This window comes from Eriocheir sinensis, chromosome 30 (genome assembly GCF_024679095.1).
Source record: "Eriocheir sinensis breed Jianghai 21 chromosome 30, ASM2467909v1, whole genome shotgun sequence".
In the NCBI taxonomy this organism is placed as follows: Eukaryota; Metazoa; Arthropoda; class Malacostraca; order Decapoda; family Varunidae; genus Eriocheir; species Eriocheir sinensis.
Window position 1 is genome coordinate 16,719,862 of NC_066538.1, and position 25,000 is coordinate 16,744,861.

Below are 25,000 nucleotides of genomic sequence, written 5' to 3' on the forward strand. Positions count from 1 at the left end.
TCTCTCTCTCTCTCTCTCTCTCTCTCTCTCTCTCTCTCTCTCTCTCTCTCTTCCTGTTCCTTGTTCCCTTCCTTTCTTTTCACTACTCCTTCCCTTCCCTCCCCGCCTTCCTTCCTCTCCCTCCCTCCTTACCCCTCTTCCTCCCTGTCCTTCGCTTCCCTTCCATCTCCCTGCTTTCCTTCTCTCCTCCCCAATGCCGGATTTATGTATAAGCAGACTAAGCACCTGCTTAGGGCACCAAGGCTCTGGGGGCACCAGGCTGTCTGGGCAAAAAATAATGGTGATTAAAAATATTATTTAAAAAAATGTAAAACCTGGTTTGCCAACTGTTCGCCAGAGTGATTCTCTAACACAAGAAATGATAAACATGTTTTAACTGGTTTTTGCATCAAGTGGTGAGACATAACAGTGATTAAAAATAAGGTGATAATGACAGAGGGTACCTGCCCAGGAGCTTCCACAAGTTAGGGGCCTCCATAATTTAGAAGCACCAAAATAAGTGAGAATTTTGTATATGAACTCAAGCGTTGACTTGAACGTAAGTTACATCAGGAGAAAGAGAGAGAGAGAGAGCAGGTTGCAACACTCGATCGTTTCATTGTGCTTGTTTTGAGATCATTTGTGATACATTTACGGTGGGACCCGACGGAAAAATCGCCCAGGTTTTTCCACCCACCCGGTAATTGAACGGGCCCTCTCGGTTGTGAGCCTAGCGTGCTACCCACTACACCATGGGGGATCCCAATAGAAACCCCTCAATCTAGCATGCTTTTTTTTACAAATGCTGCATATCAATTCAGTTTTCATTAAATTATGTAAAATATTGTGCACTTTCATTTCATTATACCACTCGGTCATCATGGTAAGCGAAAAGTGAGTTAGCATAATTTTAGCGTAATTATATATTCCATTTAGCATATTTTTTGTAATGTTAGCATAATTTCGAAGCAAGTCTAGCATATTTTCGTCAAAACGATTTGGCAACACTGTCCTTGGTGATTGTTTACCCACGCAGAGCCCCCACCCAGTGACCACTAAGCTCTTGATGCAGGTAAAAGATTGTTTTTCTTACCTTCCTTTGTATTGTTTCCATTGTTTATCGTAATCTGTCACTCTATTAATATGTCAAGAACCGGTAGGGTGTATCAATATGGTGCAACAGTGATGCATTAGGAAGATATTTCCATAAGAGTATAGTTTATTCAAGCGAAATTTCTGATGTGTAATAAAACATATTATGTGTTATCCTTGTGGTATGGGGCACCATGTTACCGGGTGTGCTTAGGGCACCAGGATACCTAAATCCGGCCCTGCTCCTCCCCCATCCCCCTCCCTCCCTCCCTCCCTCCGTGCCTGCCTGCCTGCGTTTCATCGACTGGCCGCCCCCCGCTCCTCGCCTCGCTAATCCCTGGCTGATTTGACGCGCGGCGAGTCAAAGCGAGTTAATCTTCGCTCCCCCGACGGCCCAAGACTTCTTTGCTGCGTCTGGAGCGAGGCTGATCCCCGTGTGTTCTGTTTTTGCGAGCTTATTGATAGAGCTGATGCTGTTGTTGTAGTTGTTGTTGTTATTGTTGTTGTTGTTGTTGCTGCTGCTACTACTACTACTACTATTACTACTACTACTACTACTACCTAATCTAACGTAACGTAACCTAACCTATCCTATCATATCCTAAACTATTCTATCCTTACCTAACTTATCCTAACCTAACCTAACCTAACCTATCGTAACTTAACCTAACGTAACCATTTCTAAGATCTTCGTTACTCCTACTACTTCTACCACGACTACTACTACTACTACTACTACTACTACTACTACTACTACTACTGGTTTTAATGGTTGTTTTGTTTATTTTTTTCTTTTTACTTGTATGTTGGATCTATTTCTTTCCTACCGTTTTTTTTTATATTGTTGCTACTTGCGTTGTTACTACTACTACTACTACTACTACTACTGTACGTCCTAATTGTTTACTTTTCTTGTTACTTGTTTATCTTCTACTGTCTGTCCTCGTCCTGCTACAGTTCTCTTATACATATTGTTCCACACATGCACCAACACTTATATGTCATCTACACTGCACAACATTCACATACACGCATATGCACTCAACAACGTCTTTTGTGTGTTTTGCTTGTCCTAATGATCAGTATGCATTTCTGTAATAAAATAACCTTGACGGGTATTGGTTTCTCCTTACCAGGGGACCAACTCGCAGTAGAACACTCACTACTACTACTACTACTACTACTATCAGAGGGACGACACCCACACACTTTGGACATTGCATATAATTAATTGAACACACCTGCCCTCTCCACCTCCTCGTACCTGTCTGTAACACTAATTAGGACCTTCACCTATATTTGCACCTCTACTTCCCTTGGTGTATATTATTAAAGGCGATAAGACGTTACCTCCTCTGTCTTTACGTTTGCTGACACCCTTAGTGGCGCTTCTCTTTGTCTCCTTCCCAAGACTAAGACTGTCTCGTAGCGTTCACCTCTGACACATACGGTTTATTTTACTTTTTTTTATACTATACTTTTTTTACACTACGTTTTTACACTATATTTTTTTACACTATTTATACTTTTTTTACACTATTTATACTTTCGTTTACACTATTTACACTTTTTTATACTATTTACACTTTTTTTACACTATTTATACTTTTTTTTTAATCTTTTTCACTTATTTTATTTTTGAGAAGTTTTTAACTACGGTGTAAGTTTTTTTTTTTTTAATGTTTAACGAAATTTTCTTTTTTTTATATTTTTACTTCACTACCTAACTAACCTAACTATTTTTACTACATTTTTTTCATGAAACTTTTTTTCTTTACGTTCTCAAATTCCTTTTACTATTTTTGCTTTTTATATCTATTTTAAACTTCATCTAACATTGTATTTTTTTGTTTTTACTTTTATCACAAACTGTATCATCTAACTTCAGTCCCTCTCCCACAAACACACAAGACGCCCCCACAAACACATAAGACGCCCCCACAAACACAAAAGACCCCCTGAACACAAGACCCCCCACACACAAGACCCCCCCACAAACACACAAGATCCCCCCCACAAACACACAAGACGCCCCCACAAACACACAAGACGCCCCCACAAACACATAAGACGCCCCCACAAACACACAAGATCCCCCCCACAAACACACAAGATCCCCCCCCACAAACACACAAGGCGCCCCCCACAAACACACAAGACCCCCCCCCCCACAAACACAAGGACCCCCCACAAACACACAGGACCCCACACACACGGACCCAGACACAAGACCCCCACAGACACACAAGACCACAGACACACAGGACCCCCACAGACACACAGGACACCCCCACAAACACACAAGACGCCCCCACAAACACACAAGACCCCCCCCACAAACACACAGGACCCCCCACAAACACACAGGACCCCCACAGACACTGGACGCCCCACAGACACACAGGACCCCCCCACAGACACACAGGACCCCCCACAGACACACAGGACCCCCCCACATGGGGAACACACAGGACCCCCACAGACACACAGGACCTGGGACCCCACAGACACACAGGGACCCCCTGGGACCCCCACAGACACTGGGACCCCCCACAGACACAGGGGACCCCCCCACAGACACACTTTACAAGACCCCCCACAGACACACAGGACCTTCCCCACAGGACACAGACACTGGACTCCCCCACAGACACACAGGACCCCCCCAGACACACTGGGACCCCCCACAGACACACAGACGCCCCCACAGACACACAGGACCTTCCCACAGACACTGGACCCCCACAGACACACAGGACCCCCCACAGACACTGATTTACACACAAGACCCCCCACAGACACACAAGACCCCCCACAAACACACTGACCCCCCACAAACACTGGACCTTCCTAAACACACAAGACGCCCCCACAAACACACAAGACGCCCCCACAAACACACAAGACGCCCCCACAAACACACAAGATCCCCCCCACAAACACACAAGACGCCCCCACAAACACACAAGATCCCCCCCACAAACACACAAGACGCCCCCACAAACACACAAGACGCCTCCACAAACACACAAGACGCCCCCACAAACACATAAGACGCCCCCACAAACACACAAGACGCCCCCACAAACACAAGACTCCCCACAAACACACAAGACCCCCCCATACACACCCATACACACAAATAAAACCCAACCCACACCTACCCACCCACCCACCCAAACCTCATTTTCTAATACCACCACCACCACCATCACCACCACTATCCCCCGCACAAAGAACCCCCACCCAAGACACACACTTCTTCCCACCACACGAACTCCCCACCACCACCACCACCACCACACTCACCCATGACGTTGACCACCAGGTTGGCTCGGGCCGTGGTGTCTCCCGCCGCCGCCACGCAGGTATACTGGCCGCCGTCCGCCTCCCTCGACACCTGCTCCACCACCAGGGTCCCGTTGGCCAGCACCTCCTGCCGCTCAGACACGGGCAGCACCACACCTGACGGGGCGAGACCAGGTGTGTTAGGGCAGGTGTAGGGTGTGAGAGACGAAGAATCAGGCGTGGGGAGACGGGAAGGAAAGGTTTAAGGGATGCAGTGAAAATTGTAGATGGAAGAGTGAAGGGAGATAAAGGAAGGGAAAAGAAAAGCAGAATGAGGAGAGTGGAAGAGAGAAGGAGAGAAAAAGAAGGATGAATGTGCAAGAGGAAAGAAAGAACGAAAGTGGAGGTAGAGAAAGTAGGAGAGAAGTAATGAATATAGAGTAAAATAAAGGAAGAAGAGATAATATGAGAGAGAAGGAAAGAGGAAATGAAGAGGAGATGAAGAGAAAAAAAAATACACATCTGACGAGGGGGAGAAAGAGCAGGTGTAGAATGTGACAGGTGAAGAGACATATGTAAGAAAGGGCAGGTGTGTAACAGGTGTGTGTGTGGGGGGTGATAGACGAAGAGGGACAGGTGTGGAAAGTTAAAATACACACCTGATGAGGGCGAGAAAGAGCAGGTGTAGAATGTGATAAATGAAGACACATATGCGAGAAAGGGCAGGTGTGTTTGAGCATATGTGGGGTGTGATAGACAAAGAGAGACTGATGTGTAAAAGTTAAAGTTCCACACCTGACTAGAGGGAATAGCAGGTGTGTGTTTGGACAGATGTGGGTTGTGATAGAGATATGAGACAGGTATAAGATGATAAAAGGCGTGTGAATAAAGGGAAAGAAAGGAGGTAAGAGGGAATGATAAAGATGCGGGAATGATGGAAGAGAGAGGAAGAGGGTGAATGAAAGAAAGGGAGAAGGGAGAAGAAGAAAGAAGGGTGTGGGAAGAAAGGAAGGAAGGAAGGAAGTAAGGAAGGAAAGATGGAAGGAAGGAAGGAAAGAAGGAAGGAAAGAAGGAAGGAAGGGAGAGAGGAGAAGGAGAGAGAGAGAGAGAGAGAGAGAGAGAGAGAGAGAGAGAGAGAGAGAGAGAGAGAGAGAGAGAGAGAGAGAGAATAAAAGTTTAGAGAAAAAACAAGCAAAAAAATAAAATCTGAACAAAACCCAGAAAAAAAATTGAGGATAACGAACTGAAAAAAAAGGAAAAAAAAAGATGAAAGAAAAAATAATAAAAGGAACATATATAAAAAAAAAAAGGAAGGGAGAGAAAGAGAAAAATGAACAAACGAGGAAATACAGGAAGGCAAAAAAAAGTAATTACAAAAATACTTATATATTCTCTCTCTCTCTCTCTCTCTCTCTCTCTCTCTCTCTCTCTCTCTCTCTCTCTCTCTCTCTCTCTCTCTCTCTCTCTCTCTCTCTCTCTCTCTCTCTCTCTCTCTCTCTCTCTCTCTCTCTCTCTCTCTCTCTCTCTCTCTCTCTCTCTCTCTCTCTCTCTCTCTCTCTCTCTCTCTCTCTCTCTCTCTCTCTCTCTCTCTCTTCCACTCTTCTAGTATCCCCAAATCTCCCTTCCCCTTCCTTTCATCCTCTCTCTCTCTCTCTCTCTCTCTCTCTCTCTCTCTCTCTCTCTCTCTCTCTCTCTCTCTCTCTCTCTCTCTCTCTCTCTCTCTCTCTCTCTCTCTCTTCTTCCTTTTCCACTCTTCTTCCTTCCAATCTCCTTCCTTCCTTTCATCTCTCTCTCTCTCTCTCTCTCTCTCTCTCTCTCTCTCTCTCTCTCTCTCTCTCTCCTCTCTCTCTCTCTCTCTCTCTCTCTCTCTCTCTCTCTCTCTCTCTCTCTCTCTCTCTCTCTCTCTCTCTTCAACTTCTTCCTTTTCTCTCCCTTTATCTTCTCCTCTCCTCCTTCCCTTTCCCTCTTCCCTTCTTCCTTTCTATTCTCTTCTCCTCTCCTTCTTCCTTTCTTCCTTCCTTCCTCTCCCTTTACATTCCCTCTCCTTCCTTCCCTTCCCTTCTCTCTCCCTTTATTGTGTTCATTTCTCCTTCACTCAACTTCATTCTTTCTTCCTTTTCTCTCTTCCTTTATAGTTTTAATTTCTCCCTCTCCTTCATTCATTCTCCCCCACTCACCGTTCTTCCAGCCTCTCCCTCTCCCTTCCCCTTCCCTTCCTTCCCTTCTCCCTCTCCCCCACTCACCTTTCTTCTCCCAGTATATAGAGTCTATGGGAAACCCGGCCACGATGCAGTCAAACTTTGCCGTCCGCCCCGCCACCACGCTCACCGGGGCCATGGGGCGGATGGTTGGGGGGCCCCGCACGTTGAGGCGCCCCGTATGTTCCACCCGCCCCGCCCTGTTGGTGGCCACGCAGCCCCAAACGCCCCCGTCCTCCACCCGCACGCCCGTGATGTTGAGGCGACTCTCCACGCGATCACCGTCCACCTGGGGATGAAGAGATGAGGAGGCTGAGGGATGCTGGGATGGGTTAGGGATGGAGGGAGGGGAGAGGATATTTGGGGAGAGGGAATGGTGAAGGAGATTGGGGTAGGGGAGGAGATGGTGAAGGAAATGGGGAGGTGGGGAGGGGATGGAAAGGTGGGGAGGGGATGGGAGATGAAGATGCTGGGGTGAAGGGGGGTTAGGGGATGAAGGAAGGGGGGTGAAGAAGGGGGTTGGGAGAAGGGGGAGGGTATAGTAAGGGATTGGGGAGGGAAGTGATGGAGGGAGAGGGGATGGGGAGGAGGATTGGGGGAAGGGGAGGGGGATGACGAAAGGGGGAAGACACACACACACACACACACACACACACACACACACACACACACACACACACACACACACACACACACACACACACACACACACACACACACACACACACACACACACGCACACACACACAGGTACACATAAATTACCGCCCACCACTTAGCACCTCAACATTACCTGTCCTAATCGGGTAATTGGCGGTCACACACACACACACACACACACACACACAAACACACACATTCCATTAGCTGAATTACTAACAACACTACGGCGATGAAAACAAACAAACAAACAAACAAACAAAAAAGAATATGTATAGAAGAGAAGACGTGAATGAGAAAATATTAAATGAAGGAAGAAGTGGAAGGAAGGAAGGAAGGAAGGAAAGAAGTGTAAGAAATGTATGAATGAAAGAAAGAAGAAAATAAAAGCAGAAAAAAACGAAGACATAGAAAGAAGAAAGAGAAAATTGATTATTAAGAAAAGAAAAAGAAAGCAGAGAAATGAATAAAAAGAGGAAGAAAGACAAAGGATAGAAAAGAAGAAAATGGCATCAGCTAAAGAAAAAGAAGAAAGAGAGAAAGAGGAAGAAGACAGAGAAGAAAATAGGAACAGCGAAAGATGAAGGAAAAATAAGAAGAAAGAAAAGAAAGCAGAGAAGCAAAGACAAAAAGGAGGAAAATGAAGAAAAATGAAGGAAAAGATGATAGAGAGGAAAACAAATGAAGAAAAATCTGAAGCAGGGTAAAAAAACAAACAAAGAAGTTATCCATTAAAATAACTGAACACCCTCCAAAGAAAACGAGACAAGATGGGCAAAAGAAAACGGGACACGGTTCTCCACTCTTCCTTAATGACCGCCTGACCGATACATTAATTTATTTCCTTACGACTCAAAGAAAAAAATAGACGAAGAAAAAATAAAAAAGGAAGGAAAAATAAGGCGAAGAGAATATAAACCTTCCATTATTATCTGATTTTAAGCGAAGAAAGAAGGAAGAAGAGGAAGAGAAATGGGAAATAAAAAGAAAGGAAGAAAGAATGAAGAAGGAAAGGAAATGAAAAGTTTGAAGGATGAAAAGAAAGAATGAAAGATGGAAGGAAAGGAAGAGAAATGGAAAACCTGATGAAAAAAGGAGAAAAGAAGAATTAAAGGAAGGGAAATGAAAAGTTTGGAGGATTAAAAGAAAGAATGAATAATGGAAGGAAAGGAAGAGAAATGTGAAGTATGAAGGAAGAGATAAAAGAAAGGAAGGAAGAGGAAAAGAAATGAAAAGTTTGAAGGATGAAAAGAAAGGAGGAAAGAAGGAAGAAAAGTATATGAAGGAAGGAAAAGTTTGAAGGAAGAGAAATGGAAAACCTGATGAAAGGAGGAGAGAAAAGAAGGAAAGGAAGGGAAATGAAAAGTCTGAAGGATGAAAAGAAAGGAGGAAAGGAGGAAGAAGAGGAAGAAAAATGGGAAGTATATGAAGGAAGAGATAAAAGAAAGGAAGAGGAAAAGAAATGAAAAGTTTGAAGGATGAAAAGAAAGGAGGAAAGAAGGAAGAAGAGGAAGAGAAATGGGAAGTATATGAAGGAAGAGATCAAAGAAAGGAAGAGGAAAATAAATGAAAAGTTTGAAGGATGAAAAGAAAGAATGAATGATGGAAGGAAGAGAAATGGAAAACCTGATGAAAGGAGGAGAGAAAAGAAGGAAAGGAAGGGAAATGAAAAGTCTAAAGGATGAAAAGAAAGGAGGAAATGAGGAAGAAGAGGAAGAGAAATGGGAAGTATATGAAGGAAGAAAAGAAAGGAAGGAAGAGGAAAATAAATGAAAAGTTTGAAGGATGAAAAGAAAGGAGGAAGAAGAGGAAGAGAAATGGGAAGTATATGAAGGAAGAAAAGAAAGGAAGAAAGAGGAAAATAAATGAAAAGTTTGAAGGATGAAAAGAAAGGAGGAAAGGAGGAAGAAGAGGAAGAGAAATGGGAAGTATATGAAGGAAGAGATAAAAGAAAGGAAGAGGAAAATAAATGAAAAGTTTGAAGGATGAAAAGAAAGGAGGAAAGGAGGAAGAAGAGGAAGAGAAATGGGAAGTATATGAAGGAAGAAAAGAAAGGAAGAAAGAGGAAAATAAATGAAAAGTTTGAAGGATGAAAAGAAAGAATGAATGATGGAAGGAAAGGAAGAGAAATGGAAAACCTGATGAAAGGAAGAGAAGAAAAAAGGGAAAGGAAAAAAAATTAAAAGTTTGAAGGTGGAAAGAAAAGAACGAATAGAGGAGGAAATAATAAACAATCTGAGGAAAGAATGGGAAAGAATGAAGGAAAAGGAATAAAACCGGAAAATATGAAGAAAAGGAGAAAGAGAGAAGAAAAGGAATGAGGAAATAATGGAATGAGTGGAGAGGAAAAGGAAAGAAAAGTAGAGATAAACAGAAGAAGGAAAAAATAAAGAAGACAACATCGAAGAAAATAAAAGAAGAAAAATGAGGAAAAGAAAGAGAATATGCAGAAAAAATTAAGAAAAGCGAATATAAAAGAAAAAGTACGGAAGAAAAAAGAAGGAAAAAATAAAGAAGACAACATCGAAGAAAATAAAAGAAGAAAAATGAAGAAAAGAGAGAACATGCAGAAAAAAATAACAAAAGCGAATATAAAAGAAAAAGTACGGAAGAAAAAAAGAAGGAAAAAATAAAGAAGACAACATCGAAGAAAATAAAAGAAGAAAAATGAAGAAAAGAAAGATAATATGAAGAAAAATGAAGAAAAGCGAATATAAAAGAAAAAGTACGGAAGAAAAAACATAAAAACAAAGATAAATAAAAGAAGGAAAGACAAAGAAGACAACATCAAAGAAACTAGAAGAAAAAAAAGAAGAAAAAAAAAAAGAATAGGGTCACTAAAAAAAGAGAAAAAATAAAGAAAATAATAAAAGAAGAGAAAAAGTATTGACAAAAAGAAAAGATTTGACCCCGAGCAACATCTGTCTCCGGGGCTTACTTGACCAAGGAAGGAAAACATGACTTCGCGCTCTCTCACGGGGACCAAAAACTCTCTCTCTCTCTCTCTCTCTCTCTCTCTCTCTCTCTCTCTCTCTCTCTCTCTCTCTCTCTCTCTCTCTCTCTCTCTCTCTCTCCTTACTTTCTTAGCATTTCATCCATTTGTATACTTTTCTCTCTCTCTCTCTCTCTCTCTCTCTCTCTCTCTCTCTCTCTCTCTCTCTCTCTCTCTCTCTCTCTCTCTCTCTCTCTTCTCTATCTTCTCTCTCTTCTCTCTCTCTCTCTCTCTCTCTCTCTCTCTCTCTCTCTCTCTCTCTCTCTCTCTCTCTCTCTCTCTCTCTCTCTGACCTTTTATATTACCCTTCTTCACCTCCTCTTTTCACCCTCACCCTTGTCACCCTTCACCTGCCTCACCTTCCCTCACCCCTGGCAGGCAGGCTCACCTCCCTGACACGGCCCACCCAGGCCCCTCACTACACCCCACACCAGCGCTGCCGCACGCCCCAGGGTCACTGAGCTGGGGAGGCTGCGTCTGGGTCTGGGTCTGGGAGAAAGGGAGGAAGGAGGTGGGAAGGGAAGAGGGAAGGAAGGATGGAAGAGGAGGGAAGGGAAAGGGAGGAGGGAAGAAAAGGAAATGGGAAGGGGGAGAGAGGGGAAGGGGAGAGGATATTAAGAGGGAGAAGGAGGAGGGAGGGAGGAGGAAAGGGAGGGAGAGAGGAGGAGGAGGAGAGAGGAAGGGAGGAGGAAGGAAGAGAGGAAGGGAGGAAGGAGGAAGGGAGGGAAGGGAATGGAGGAGGAGGGAGAAGAGGGAGAGGGAGAAGGGAGAGGGAAAGGAAGGAGAAGAAGGGAGAGAGGGGAAAAGGGGAGAGGAAGGAAGGAGTGAGGAAGAGGAAGGAAGGGGAAGAAGGAAGGAAGGGGAAGGGAGGAGGGAGGGAGGAAGGGAAGGGGTGGGGAGGATGGGGGAATAGGAATGAAGAGAGAGGAAGAGGAAGGCGAAAGGGGAGAGAGAGAAGGAAGAGGAGGAGAGGGAGAAGGGAGGGAAAGGAAGGAGGGAGAGGGGGGAGAAGGGAGGGTGAAGGGGGAGAAGAGGAAGGAAGGGGAGGGGAGGGAATGTGAGGGGAAGGAAGGAGGAGAGGAGGAGGAAGGAGAAGGAAAGGAAAGAGGGAGAGAGAGGAGGGAGAGAGAGAGGAGGGAAAGAGAGGAAGGAAGAAGGAGGGGAAGGAAAAGCAAAAAAAAGGGAAGAGGAAAGAAAGAAAAGGAAAAAAGGAAGGGAGGAAAAAAAAAAAGGAAGGGAAAAAGGAAAAAAAAAGGAGAAAATCAAAATGGAAGAAAAAGAAAAAGGAAAGGAAGGAAAATGGAGAAATAAAGAAAAAAAAAGAAAGAAAACAAAAAAAGGAAAGAAAGGAGAAGAAAAAAGAAAGGAAAGGAAAAAAAAAAGAAACAATTTAAAAAGGAAATAAAAATGGAAGAAAAAAATAAATAAAAACAAAAAAAAAAAAGGAAAGGAAAGAAAGAGAGAAAAAGAAGAAAGGAATAACAAGACCAAGGAGGAAAAAGAATGAAATAAAAGGAAGGAAGAAAGAAAAGAGAAAAAAAAAAGAAAGAAATAATGAAATGAAGAAAAGGTTGACTGCGAGAGAGGAAGAGGAAGAGGAGGAGAAGGAGGAGGAGGAGGAAGGAGGGAGAAGAAAGAAGGGAAAAAAAAAAAGAAAAAAAAAAAAAGAAAAGGTTAACTACGAAAGAGGAGGAGGAGGAGGAGGAGGAGGAAGAAGAAGAAGAGGAAAAAGAGGAAGAGGAGGAGGAGGGGGAGGAGGAAGAGGAAAAAGAGGAAGGAAGAATTAAGAACAAAAAAGAAAAAAAAACAACCTTCGTACATATAATAAAATAAAGAAAAGGTTAACTACGAAAGAGGAGGAGGAGGAGGAGGAAAAAGAGGAAGAAGAGGAGGAGGAGGAGGAGCAATTCGGAAACAAAAGGAACAGAATACGTACACACACACACACACACACACACACACACACACACACACACACACACACACACGCATTTTAACATTGTATAGGAGGGTCAGAAAGTCAATGGGAGGAGGAGGAGGAGGAGGAGGAGGAGGAGGAGGAGGAGGACGACAACATTCCACGAGTTCATCCTCCCTTCCACCCTTGTTCAATCTTCCTCCTCCTCCTCCTCCTCCTCCTCCTCCTCCTCTTCCTCCCTCAAAGACAGCAAGAGAAGAAAAAAGAAATGGAGCAGGACAAAATCTCTCTCTCTCTCTCTCTCTCTCTCTCTCTCTCTCTCTCTCTCTCTCTCTCTCTCTCTCTCTCTCTCTCTCTCTCTCTCTTTAAATAGCTTTTGGAGGTTCTTTCGTAGTGATTTTGGGTCCTCCTCTTCCTCCTCCTCCTCTCTTCCTTTCTTTCTATTCTCCTCCTCTTCCTCTTCCTTCTATTTTCCTTATTCTCCTTTCTTTCCTTCTATTCTTCCTTACTTGATCCCTTTTCTCCTCCTCCTCCTCCTATAATTATTCTCCCTTCTTCCTCTTCCATGGTTCTTCCTTTATTTTCACCCTCCTCCTCCTCCTCCTCCTCTTAGTAGTAGTAGTTGTAGTAGTAGTAGTAGTAGTAGTAGTAGCAGTAGTAGTAGTAGTAGTAGTAGTAGTAGTAGTAGAAAGAATAAGAAGGATGAAGAAGATACTAATAAGAAAATAAAAAGAAGCAAAAGAAAAAGAAAGAAAATTAAATACAAAAATAAATAGAAAAAGAAAAAGAAAAAAGAAGAGGAAGAAGAAAAGAAAAAGAGAAAAAAAGAAGACAAAAATAAAAGAAAAAGAACAAGAAGCAAAAGCAGAAAAGAAAAAAGAAAAAAAAAGAAGAGGAAAAGTTTGTAGTAGTGGTAATATATCGTTGTTGTTGTTGTTGTTGTTGTTGTTTACTAAGGACGTAACTCGTTTCGTTCAAGAGTAATTGGCGATAAGTTTTGTGTGTGTGTGTGTGTGTGTGTGTGTGTGTGTGTGTGTGTGTGTGTGTGTGTGTGTGTGTGTGTGTGTGTGTCTCTCTCTCTCTCTCTCTCTCTCTCTCTCTCTCTCTCTCTCTCTCTCTCTCTCTCTCTCTCTCTCTCTCTCTCTCTCTCTCTCTCTCTCTCTCTCTCTCTCTCTCTCTCTCTCTCTCTCTCTCTCTCTCTCTCTCTCTCTCTCCTTCTTTTTTCTGTTCTTCATATTCTTATTATTCTCGTTCTTCATCTCTCTCTCTCTCTCTCTCTCTCTCTCTCTCTCCTCCTCCATCTTCCTCGCTTCATTTATTTTTATTGCTTTATTTTATTTCTATTCGCATTGTCTCCTATTTTCCATCTTCTTTATCCTCCTCCTCCTCCTCTTCCTCCTCCTCTTCTTCTTCTTCTTCTTCTTCTTCTTCTTCTTCTTCCTCCTCCTCCTCCTCCTTCTTCTTCTCCCCCTCCAACTGCTTCTCCTCCTCCTTCCCCACCTTCTCCCTCCTCCTCCTTCCCCCAATACTACTTCTTCTTTTTCTTCTTCTTCCTCTTCCTCTTCTTCTCCTTCCTTATTCCTCCTTTATTAATGCGCCTCCTTACTCTCACTCCACTTACCTCACTTCCCTTCCTTTATCTTTATTCTTCCTTCCTTCCTTTCTTCCTTTCTTTATTGCTTTTTTTTTCTTATCTTTCTTTCTTTCTTTCTTTGATCTTGTGTCCGTGTTTTTTTCTTCTTCCTTTTTTTCTCTCTTTTTTTAGTTTTCTTTTTTTTCTTTTTCATTTTCTTTTTTTTTTCCTTTTTCTGTTTTCAAGTTCGCATTTTCTTTCTTTCTTTTTTTCTTCCCTTTTTCTTTCCTTTATTTATTTTTTCCTCTTCTTATTCTTTGTCTAATCTCTTCTTTTTTATCTATATCTTCCTCTTTTCTTGTTTTTTGTCTCTCTCTCTCTCTCTCTCTCTCTCTCTCTCTCTCTCTCTCTCTCTCTCTCTCTCTCTCTCTCTCTCACAAAACATCTTTCTATTACGAGATCTATCAGAGCTTGTAATACTCTCTCTCTCTCTCTCTCTCTCTCTCTCTCTCTCTCTCTCTCTCTCTCTCTCTCTCTCTCTCTCTCTCTCTCTCTCTCTCTCTCTCAAAATTCCTCTAACATTCCTTTCCTTTCTCCTGTCATTCTTAGTTCCTCCTTTTCTCCCTCCCCTTCTCTCTTTTTTTCTCTCTCCTTTGTATCCCTTTTCTCTTCCTTTTCTCTCCCTTTTCATTTTCCTTCTCATGTATTTTTTATCTCATTTCTATTTCATTCACTTCCTCTTCTTCTTTCCTTTCCTTTTCCAATACTTTCATACTTCTTTTTCTACCTCTATTCCTTTCCTTTCCATCCTTTTCACATTTCCTATATTCCATCGTTTTTTTTATTTTACTATTCTTTTTTGACTTTCTCCCCTTTCTTTTCTTCCTCCTCTTTACCTTCCATTCTCTTCTTCCCTTCTTCTACTTTTCCTTCCTTTCCTTTGAGTTATTTGCCATTTTGTCTCTTTCCACTCCTTTCCCTTCCTTTCCTTTTTTTCCTCTCTTATTTCTCTTCCCTTCCCTTCCCTTCCCTTCTTTCTTCCTCCCATTCCTCTTTCTCCTTCCCTTCCATTCATTCCCATTATTCTCCCTTTCTTACTCTCCTCCTCCTCCTCCTCCTCCTCCTTTCTCCTCTCCTCTCCTTCCTTCTTTTCATCTAATCCCCAATCCCTCCATCTCCTCCTCTTCTCTGTCTTTCTCTCTCCCCCTCCTTCACTTCCTCTTTTTCCTCCACTCTCTCCCTCCTTTTCCTCCAATCTCTCCACCTCTTCCCTCCAAATCCACCTTCGTCCGTGATCAGCTGGAATGGAGAGAGAGAGAGAGAGAGAGAGAGAGAGAGAGAGAGAGAGAGAGAGAGGATTCTTTTCTCACGTGCTGACACTGCTCTCTCTCTCTCTCTCTCTCTCTCTCTCTCTCTCTCTCTCTCTCTCTCTCTCTCTCTCTCTCTCTTGTATACCGTGATTCATATATTTATGTATGTCTCGCGCTCTCTCTCTCTCTCTCTCTCTCTCTCTCTCTCTCTCTCTCTCTCTCTCTCTGTTCCTTTTCTTTTCACTCTCTCTCTCTACCTGTCTTTCTTCTTCCTCCTCCTCCCCCTCCTCCTTCTCCTCCTCCTCTTCTTCTTCCTCTTCCCATTTTCTTTTCCTCCTAAAACAGATCACATGAAGAAGAAAATGGAGTGCCGTTGTTTTCTTTCCATCTCCCATTCTCTTTCTTTTATCTTCCCTTATTGTTCTTCCTTCCTTCGTTCCTTTCTCTCTTTCTTCCTTTTTCTTTATTTTTATTTTATTTCCTTAGTCTTTCGTAACACTGGGTTCGTCGTATTAGCATTTTTGTGGACTCTCTCTCTCTCTCTCTCTCTCTCTCTCTCTCTCTCTCTCTCTCTCTCTCTCTCTCTCTCTCTCTCTCTCTCTTTGAAGGATCACCGTTTGTTTGTGTAACTCGGTTTAGGGACAGACCGCCTTGTGTGTGTGTGTGTGTGTGTGTGTGTGTGTGTGTGTGTGTGTGTGATCCCTTCCCTTTGTCTCTCTGTCTGTTTGTCTGTCTAACTTGTGTGTGTGTGTGTGTGTGTGTGTGTGTGTGTGTGTGTGTGTGTGTGTGTGTGTGTTCGTCCCCGCAACACCCACACTCCCCTACCCCCCTTTCCTTCCTCCTCCTCTCTTCCCTCATTTCCTCCTCCTCTTCCTTTCTCTTTTTCTCCCTTCCCTTCCTTCTCTTTCTTCCTTCCCTTCCTCCTTCCTTTATTTCCTCCTCCTCTTCCTTCCTCTTTTTGTCCCTTCCCTTCCTTCTCCCTTTTCCTTCTCTTTCTACCTTCCCTTCCTCCTTCCTTTTCTATTTTATTTTTCTCCCTTTTCTTCCTCGTTCTCTTCCTTCCTTCCTTTCCTCCTTTATTCTCTTTTTCTTTCTTCCTCCTTTATTCTCTTTTCTTTCTTTCGTCCCTTTTTCTTTTTACATTCCTTTTTCCTTCAATAGTCAATCAATCTCTCATTCAAGCAATCAATCAATATCAATCAATCAAACAATATCTCTCTTTTTTTTTTTCCCTTCTCTCTCCATCTCTTTTCACTCGTCCACTACCTCCCTCTCTCTCCCTCTCCTCCTTTTCTATTTCCTTTTTCTCCCTTTCCTTCCTCCTTCTCTTTCTCCTCTTTTCTCCTTCCTTTCATTTCTTCCCTTCCTCCCTTTTTCTCTTTTTTCTTTCTTTCGTCCTTTTTTCTTTTCACATTCAATCAATCTCTCATTCAACATCTTAATCATACAATCAAACAATAACTTCATCATTCTATCAAGTAATCAATCTCTATCAATCTCTCTCTCTCTCTCTCTCTCTCTCTCTCTCTCTCTCTCTCTCTCTCTCTCTCTCTCTCTCTCTCTCTCTCTCTCTCTCTCTCTCTCTCTCTCTCTCTCTCTCTCTCTCTCTCTCTCTCTTAATCAATCAGTCAATCTCTCATTCAACATTTTAATCATTCAATCAAGCAATAAGTTCATCATTCTATCAGTAATCTCTCTCTCTCTCTCTCTCTCTCTCTCTCTCTCTCTCTCTCTCTCTCTCTCTCTCTCTCTCTCTCTCTCTCTCTCTCTTAATCAATCAATGAATCAATCTCTCATTCAACATTTTAAAGCAATCAATATCAATCAATCTATCAATGTCTCTTTTTACCCCTCTCTCTCTCCCTCCTTCATTCACTCCTCTCCCTCCCTCCCTCTCCCTCTCACACTCACCTCCCAGTTTGAGCTGCGCGGAGCCTTGAGCGGCGCCCTCTAGGTTGGACACGAGGCACTGATACATGCCCCGGTCCAGCCTCTTCACCTCCTCCACCACCAGAGTGCGCTGACCCACCAGACGCACCCGCTCGCTCACCTGCAGCGGCTCACCGTCCTGGGGAGAGAGGGAGAGAGGCGGCGTGAGGAGAGAATCAAGAATCAAGAAGGAGTAAGATAAATGAATAGTAAAGAGAGAAGAGGAAAAACAGAAACACATCAGAATATAAGGAATCCACCCAAAGGAGTAAGATAAATGAAGGAAAGAGAGAAGAGGATAAACAAAAACACATCAGAATATAAGGAATCCACCCAAAGAAGGAGTAAGATAAATGAAGTAAAGAGAGAAGAGGAAAAACAAAAACACATCAGAATATAAGGAATCCACCCAAAGGAGTAAGATAAATGAAGTAAAGAAAGAAGAGGAAAAACAAAAACACATCAGAATATAAGGAATCCACGCAAAGAAGGAGTAAGATAGATGAAGTAAAGAGAGAGGATGAAAAGCATTAACACATTAGAATATAAGGAATTTCTCCACCCGAAATTGACCTCTTTTTTGGCAATTCTTTACTTTTGTTTGTTGTTGGAGCGTTTTTCTTTCCTACACTCTTGAGCCGTCTCCTTTGTTGGAAAAAATGAAAATAAAAATAAATGATGAATGAAGAAGGAAGAGAGCTGGAGAAAGTAGAGAAAAGAGAACGCAGGGAAAAATAGAATATGTAAAATCTTCAAAATAAAAAAAGAGGAGTAAGAAGAGAGAGGATGAAAAGCATTAACTCATTAGAATATAAGGAATTTAAAGAGGAATGAAGAATGAAGAGAACTGGAGAAAGTGGAGAAAAGAGAACACAGGGAAAAATAGAATATGTAAAATCTTCAAAATAAAAAAAAGAGGAGTGAGAAGAAAAGAGAGAGGATGAAAAGCATTAACACATTAGAATATCACGAATCTTAAGAGGAAAGAAGAAGGAAGAGAATTGGAGAAAGTAGAGAAAAGAGAACACAGGAAAAAATAGAATATGAAAAATCTTCAAAGGTAAAAAAAAAAAAAAAGGAGTAAGAAGAAAAGAGAGGATGAAAAGCATTAACACAAGGAATCTAAAGAGGAATGAAGAAAAAAGAAAACTGTAGAAAGTAGAAAAAAAGAAAACAGGAAAAAAATAGAATATGAAAAATCTTTAAAATAAAAAAAAAGAGGAGTAAGAAGAAAAGAGAGGATGAAAAGCATTAACACAAGGAATCTAAAGAGGAATGAAGAAAAAAGAAAACTGTAGAAAGTAGAAAAAAAGAAAACAGGAAAAAAATAGAATATGCAAAATCTTCAAAAGTAAAAAAAAAAATGAGATGGAGTAAGAAGAAAAGAGAATCACCAGAACACAATAGAGAAAGAAAAAGAAGAAAACAGAAAAAAAGAAAATCAAATAAAAATAAAACAAAAGGAAAATAAGAACATATTACAAGGGAAGAAACAAAAGCTCAGAATTCGAACATAAAACAAATATACACACACGAGGATATTAGGAGATTACGGAAGACAAAGGAAAGTAAATATCTGAAGTCTGCAAGAGGCTAACATTCATTTATAAGACAAGGATAAAAAGATACAGAGATTACAAGAGAAAATAGAAGCAGGGAGACAAAGGGAGTTCATAAAAAGACAAAATTTATATATAACACAAATACACAAAAAAAGAGAAAAGGGAAAGGAATATATGAAGTCTGCAAGAGGCTAACATTCATTTATAAGACAAGGATAAAAAGATATAGAGATTACAAGAGAAAATATGAAGCAGGGATAAAAGGCGTTAATAAAAAGTTAAAATTCATACATAACACAAATACACAAAATAATATTAGGAGATTGGAAAAAGAGAAGAGAAACAGGAATATTGGAGGTTTGCAAGAGGCTAGAATCCTTACACAACATACAAATCATGCAATCAATCAACATCAATCAATCCACAACATATAAGTCTAGCAATCAATCAATGTCAATCAATCACTCAATATCTCTCTTTTTTTTCCTCTATCTCCCTCTCTTTTCACTCATTCTCTCTCTCTCTCTCTCTCTCTCTCTCTCTCTCTCTCTCTCTCTCTCTCTCTCTCTCACACACACACACACTCCCCTCTTCTATTTCCTGTTTTCCCTTTCCTTCTATCTATCTATCTATCTGTCTATCTACACCAACGTTGCCAAATTGTCGTACACTGAACATTTCATTGATCATTTTTAGGCTCCAAGACTGTCGTAACCACACACACACACACACACACACACACACACACACACACACACACACACACACTCTTCTTCAAACATTCATGCCTGTCTCTGTAATGCAACTTTTTGAGCACATGAATAATCTGTGTCACTCTGCAAAGATTCTAACACGGCTTTTATTATTTTTTTTTCTCTTTTACTTTCTCTCTCTCTCTCTCTCTCTCTCTCTCTCTCTCTCTCTCTCTCTCTCTCTCTCTCTCTCTCTCTCTCTCTCTTCTTCTATTCCTTCATCTTAATTATTGTTTTTTTCTTCCTTTTCCATCCTCTTATATGTTCCTTCCTTTCCTTTCTATCTTCTTTCTTCATTCTTTCTCTTTTTCCTTCATTTTCATCTTTATCTTCATTCACTTCTCTTTTTTTTCTTCTCTTCCTCATCTTTATCAATTTCTTACTTCCCTTTCCTTTTCTTTCCCATTCCTTTCCCTCTTTCTCTTTACTTATATTCATCATTTCCTCCCTTCTTATCTTTTCCATCTCCTTCCTTTCTTTCGTTCTTTCTTCTGCCCTAATTTTCATCACTGTCTTTCTTCCTCTCCCTTCCATCTCCTTTCTCTCTTTCTTCTTCCTTCATTTATATAACTTCTTTTCTTCCTTTCCTTTTCATCTCCATTCTGTTCTTCCCTTCCCTACTTCTCTTTCTCTTCTTCCATTCCTTCATCTTTATCATTTTCTTCCTTCCCTTTCTCTTCTTTTTCTGGTTCTTTGCTCTTCACGTTTTTCATCTCGTTTCTTTCGTTATTTATCCATTTTTTTTCTCTATTATTCCTCCGGTTATTAAATTTTCCTTCTCATTAGTTTTTATCATCTTCTTCTTATTCCGTCTTTATTCCCTCTACGTTTCTCCTTCACTTTTATGGCCATTACTTTCTCCCTCGTTTATTTCTTATTTGCCTACTCTCTTTTTTTCCTCTTCTCTTCCTTTTCTTTCTTTCTCATTAACTTTTTATTCGCCTCATTCTTTCTTTGCTCCTTTTCTTGTCTGTCTACTTCCATATTTCCTTTTCTTTATTGATATTACTCTCTCTCTCTCTCTCTCTCTCTCTCTCTCTCTCTCTCTCTCTCTCTCTCTCTCTCTCTCTCTCTCTCTCTCTCTCTCTCTCTCTCTCTCTCTCCTTTATATTTCTCTTCCTAATCTACTTTCGTCTCCATCTCTTCTACCTTTTTTTTATATTCCTCATTTTTCTCTCTTCCTACTGTTAAAATCACTACTACTACTACCACCACCACCACTACTACTACTACTATTACTACAACAACCCCTCCTCTTCCTCCTCCTCCTCCTACGCCCCCTCACCTTGAACCAGGTAATAGTGTCCTGGGGGAAGCCTTCGGGGGAGCAGTTGAAGGTCGCCCTGCCGCCCACGTCCACCGTCTGCACCTGGGGCGTGATGTGGGCAGTCAGGGGCGCCCACACCTCCAGACTGGTGTGGGCACGCTCGGAACCCACGCTGCTGGACACCACGCACACATACCTGGCCGAGGGAGAGAGGGAAGGTGAGATGATTAACTTGCGAGTGAGGGGGAACAGGTGAGAAATGAAGGGTTACTGGAATAGATAGATAGATGGAAAGATAAATAGACAGAGGAAATGGTGAGCAGAAAGAGTGGGAGAGAGACGGGAAAGTGAGGATAAGGTTACCTGAGAGACAGAGGGAACAGGTGAGGAGAGTACCTGGGATAGATAATTAGGTAGTTATAGACAGTTTGATATAAAAATAGATATAAATAAATAGAGGGAGAGGGAAGGTGAGATAATTAACCTGCAAGTGAGAGAGAACAGGTGAAATATGGAGGTTTACTGAAATAGATAGATAGACTGATAGATAGATAAAAAGATAAACGCAATGAGAGACGGGAAAGTGAGGATAAGGTTACCTGAGAGAGAGGGAACAGGTGAGGAGAGTACCTGGGATAGATAGGTAATTAGGCACTTATAGACAGTTTGATATATAAATATAAATAGATAGGGAGAGAGGGAGAGAGAGGGGAGGGAAAGGACCTGACAATGTGAGGTGGAAACAGATGAGTACTCGAAATCCAGATAGGTAAATAGATAAAGATAGATAGATAGACAGGAAAGGTGAAATTACCCAAGAGGAGAAAAATAGTAGTGCTTGGGTGTTAAAGATAAAGAGAAATAGCAAGATAGATATATTAGTAGATAGATAGAATGGGAAGTGGGAGAAGATTTATCTGAGTGAGAGAAAGAAGAGGTAAAGGATAGGTAGATAGATAGATAGTTAAATATATATATATATATATATATATATATATATATATATATATATATATATATATATATATATATATATATATATAGATAGATAGATAGAGAGAGAGAGAGAGAGAGAGAGAGAGAATCATTTGAAGAAGAGAAAGGGAAATGAATAAGAAAATGAAATAAGAAAAAAAAGATAGACGAAGAAATGGTGGATTGGAGAAGGATGAAAAAGCATATGTATGTATGTATGTATGTATGTATGTGTGTATGTGTATGTATGTACGTGTGTGTGTGTGTGTGTGTGTGTGTGTGTGTGTGTAAATCTGTGCGTGCAAGTTTAATAATTCATGAACGTCAAGAAAAATAAGAAAAAAAAAAGAAAAAAAAGAGAAAAAAAAAGTCGTGTAAAGGAAGGGATTGGATTCCTTAATGAGTCGCCTTTCGTTTCCATAAATTTAAGGTGAAAAACGAAACCTAAGGGAACAATCATTTATTTTTCCTTCATTTATTTTTCGTTCCTTAAGCCATAAATGAACGAGGGAGGCTTTCTGGGCATGATTTTTTTTTTCGTATTTCATTTTCCCTATTTACCTATTTTTTCATATTTCTCTATTTCGTTCTTTTCTATTTCATCTATCTTCTTGTTTTCCTATTCATTACCTATTTCCTTTTATTTCCCTATTCCGCCTACTTTAATATTCTATCCTTTTTTTTCCTATTTCTCATTCACTCCTATTTTCTCTTTACGGCATTTTCCTTTATCATATTCTTTACTTCATCCTCCCTTCATCTCATTCTTTACAAACTACATTCTCCTTCTCTTCCTATCTCTTCTTCATTCTTCACTAGTTCCCCCTTTAACCCAATCCATAATTAATCATTCTCTTCTATTTCTTCTACGGTCTTCAATATTCACACAAAGTCAATTATTAATATGTCTAGTCTCTTATCATCAACTATTCTCGTTCCGTCTCGTGTCAGATTAATTCGTCTATAAATTTTTGGTCATTAATTATTAGGGTTCCTTTTTTTTCTTCACTTAAACACATTCGATGTTCGTATAGTTTTTATTTATATAGTCTATTTGTTTTCGTTAAATGTAATAAGCTTAATATATCAGTTTTTATCTTCTCTATCTTTTTTATTTTCTTACGCCCATATCACAAGCTCTCCCTTCCTCGGCCATTCCCTTCGTCCATATCACAAGCTCTCCCTTCCTCGGCCATTCCCTTCGTCCATATCACAAGCTCTCCCTTCCTCAGCCATTCCCTTCGTCCATATCACAAGCTCTCCCTTCCTCAGCCATTCCCTTCGTCCATATCACAATCTCTCACTTACTCTGCCATTCCCTTCGTCCATATCAAAAGCTCTCCCTTCCTCGGCCATTCCCTTCGTCCATATCACAAGCTCTCCCTTCCTCGGCCATTCCCTTCGTCCATATCACAAGCTCTCCCTTCCTCGGCCATTCCCTTCGTCCATATCACAAGCTCTCCCTTCCTCGGCCATTCCCTTCGTCCATATCACAAGCTCTCCCTTCCTCGGCCATTCCCTTCGTCCATATCACAAGCTCTCCCTTCCTCGGCCATTCCCTTCGTCCATATCACAAGCTACCCCTTCCTCGGCCATTCCCTTCGTCCATATCACAAGCTCTCCCTTCCACGGCCATTCCCTTCGTCCATATCACAAGCTCTCCCTTCCTCAGCCATTCCCTTCGTCCATATCACAAGCTCTCCCTTCCACGGCCATTCCCTTCGTCCATATCAAAAGCTCTCCTTTCCTCAGCCATTCCTTCGTCCATATCTAGCTCTCCTTCCTCAGCCATTCCCTTCGTCCATATCACAAGCTCTCCTTCCTCAGCCATTCCTTCGTCCATATCACAAGCTCTCCTTCCTCGGCCATTCCTTCGTCCATATCACAAGCTCCCCTTCTCAGCCATTCCTTCGTCCATATCACAAGCTCTCCTTCCTCGGCCATTCCTTCGTCCATATCACAAGCTCTCCTTCCTCGGCCATTCCCTTCGTCCATATCACAAGCTCTCCCTTCCTCAGCCATTCCCTTCGTCCATATCACAAGCTCTCCCTTCCTCAGCCATTCCCTTCGTCCATATCACAAGCTCTCCCTTCCTCAGCCATTCCCTTCGTCCATATCATAACCTCTCCCTTCCTCAGCCAGTCCCATCGTCCATATCACAAGCTCTCCTTCCTCGGCCATTCCTTCGTCCATATCACAAGCTCCCTTCCTCAGCCATTCCTTCGCCCAGATCATAAGCTCTCCCTTCCAAGGCCATTCATTTCGCCCATATCACAAGCTCTCCCTTCTTAGGCCATTACCTTCGTCCTATCATAAGCTCTCCGTTCCTCGACCATTCCTTCGTCCATATCACAAGCTCTCCTTCCTCAGCCATTCCTTCGTCCATATCACAAGCTCCCCTTCCACGGCCATTCCTTCGTCCATATCACAAGCTCTCCTTCCTCGGCCATTCCTTCGTCCATATCACAAGCTCTCCTTCCTCGGCCATTCCTTCGTCCATACCAAGCTCTCCCTTCCTCAGCCATTCCCTTCGTCCATATCACAAGCTCTCCCTTCCTCGGCCATTCCCTTCGTACATATCACAAGCTCCCCTTTCACGGCCATTCCCTTCGTCCATATCATAAGCTCCCCTTTCCTTGGCCATTCCTTCGTCCATATCCTGGCTCCCCCTTCACGGCCAGACCCTTCGTCCATATCACATGCTCACCCGACCTCAGCCATTCCCTTCGTCCATATCACAAGCTCTCCCTTCCTCGGCCATTCCCTTCGTCCATATCACAAGCTCTCCCTTCCTCGGCCATTCCCTTCGTCCATATCACAAGCTCCCCCTTCCACGGCCATTCCCTTCGTCCATATCACAAGCTCTCCCTTCCTCGGCCATTCCCTTCGTCCATATCACAAGCTCTCCCTTCCTCGGCCATTCCCTTCGTCCATATCACAAGCTCCCCCTTCCTCGGCCATTCCTTCGTCCATATCCACAAGCTCTCCTTCCTCAACCATTCCTTCGTCCATATCACAAGCTCTCCCTTCCTCAGCCATTCCCTTCGTCCATATCACAAGCTCTCCCTTCCTCGGCCATTCCCTTCGTCCATATCACAAGCTCCCCCTTCCACGGCCATTCCCTTCGTCCATATCACAAGCTCCCCCTTCCTCGGCCATTCCCTTCGTCCATATCACAAGCTCCCCCTTCCTCGGCCATTCCCTTCGTCCATACCACAAGCTCCCCCTTCCACGGCCATTCCCTTCGTCCATATCACAAGCTCCCCCTTCCTCGGCCATTCCCTTCGTCCATACCACAAGCTCCCCCTTCCACGGCCATTCCCTTCGTCCATATCACAAGCTCTCCCTTCCTCGGCCAGTTCTTTTTGTTTTCCTTCTTCTTTTGTTGTTCCTTTCCTTCCTTTATTCCTTCTTCCTTTTATCTTTTCTGGTTCTTTCTTTTTTATTCCTTTCTTCCTTCATTTCTTCTATCTTTCATCCTTCCTTTCTTTCTTATCGTCTTCCT

The 25,000-nt window shown here is 42.1% G+C and overlaps 2 protein-coding genes across 3 annotated transcripts in view; both read right to left on the reverse strand.

Moving 5' to 3' along the window:
- Nucleotides 1-6,861, reverse strand: part of LOC127005665 (cell adhesion molecule DSCAML1-like) — a 67,891-nt gene extending 61,030 nt beyond the window's left edge. For both annotated transcript variants that reach the window (XM_050874753.1, XM_050874752.1), the window contains exons 1-2: nt 6,603-6,861; nt 4,381-4,536 (exon numbers count right to left, since the gene is read on the reverse strand). In XM_050874753.1, coding sequence (XP_050730710.1) covers nt 4,381-4,536; nt 6,603-6,696 — 250 coding nt within the window. In that variant the 5' untranslated portion in view covers nt 6,697-6,861. The remainder of the gene's footprint in view (nt 1-4,380; nt 4,537-6,602) is intronic.
- A 3,732-nt stretch (nt 6,862-10,593) lies between these two features.
- The window catches only part of LOC127005341 (protein sax-3-like), a 22,812-nt gene continuing 8,405 nt past the window's right edge, over nt 10,594-25,000 (reverse strand). The window contains exons 3-5 of the mRNA XM_050874108.1: nt 20,539-20,716; nt 16,860-17,078; nt 10,594-10,698 (exon numbers count right to left, since the gene is read on the reverse strand). Coding sequence (XP_050730065.1) covers nt 10,594-10,698; nt 16,860-17,078; nt 20,539-20,716 — 502 coding nt within the window. The remainder of the gene's footprint in view (nt 10,699-16,859; nt 17,079-20,538; nt 20,717-25,000) is intronic.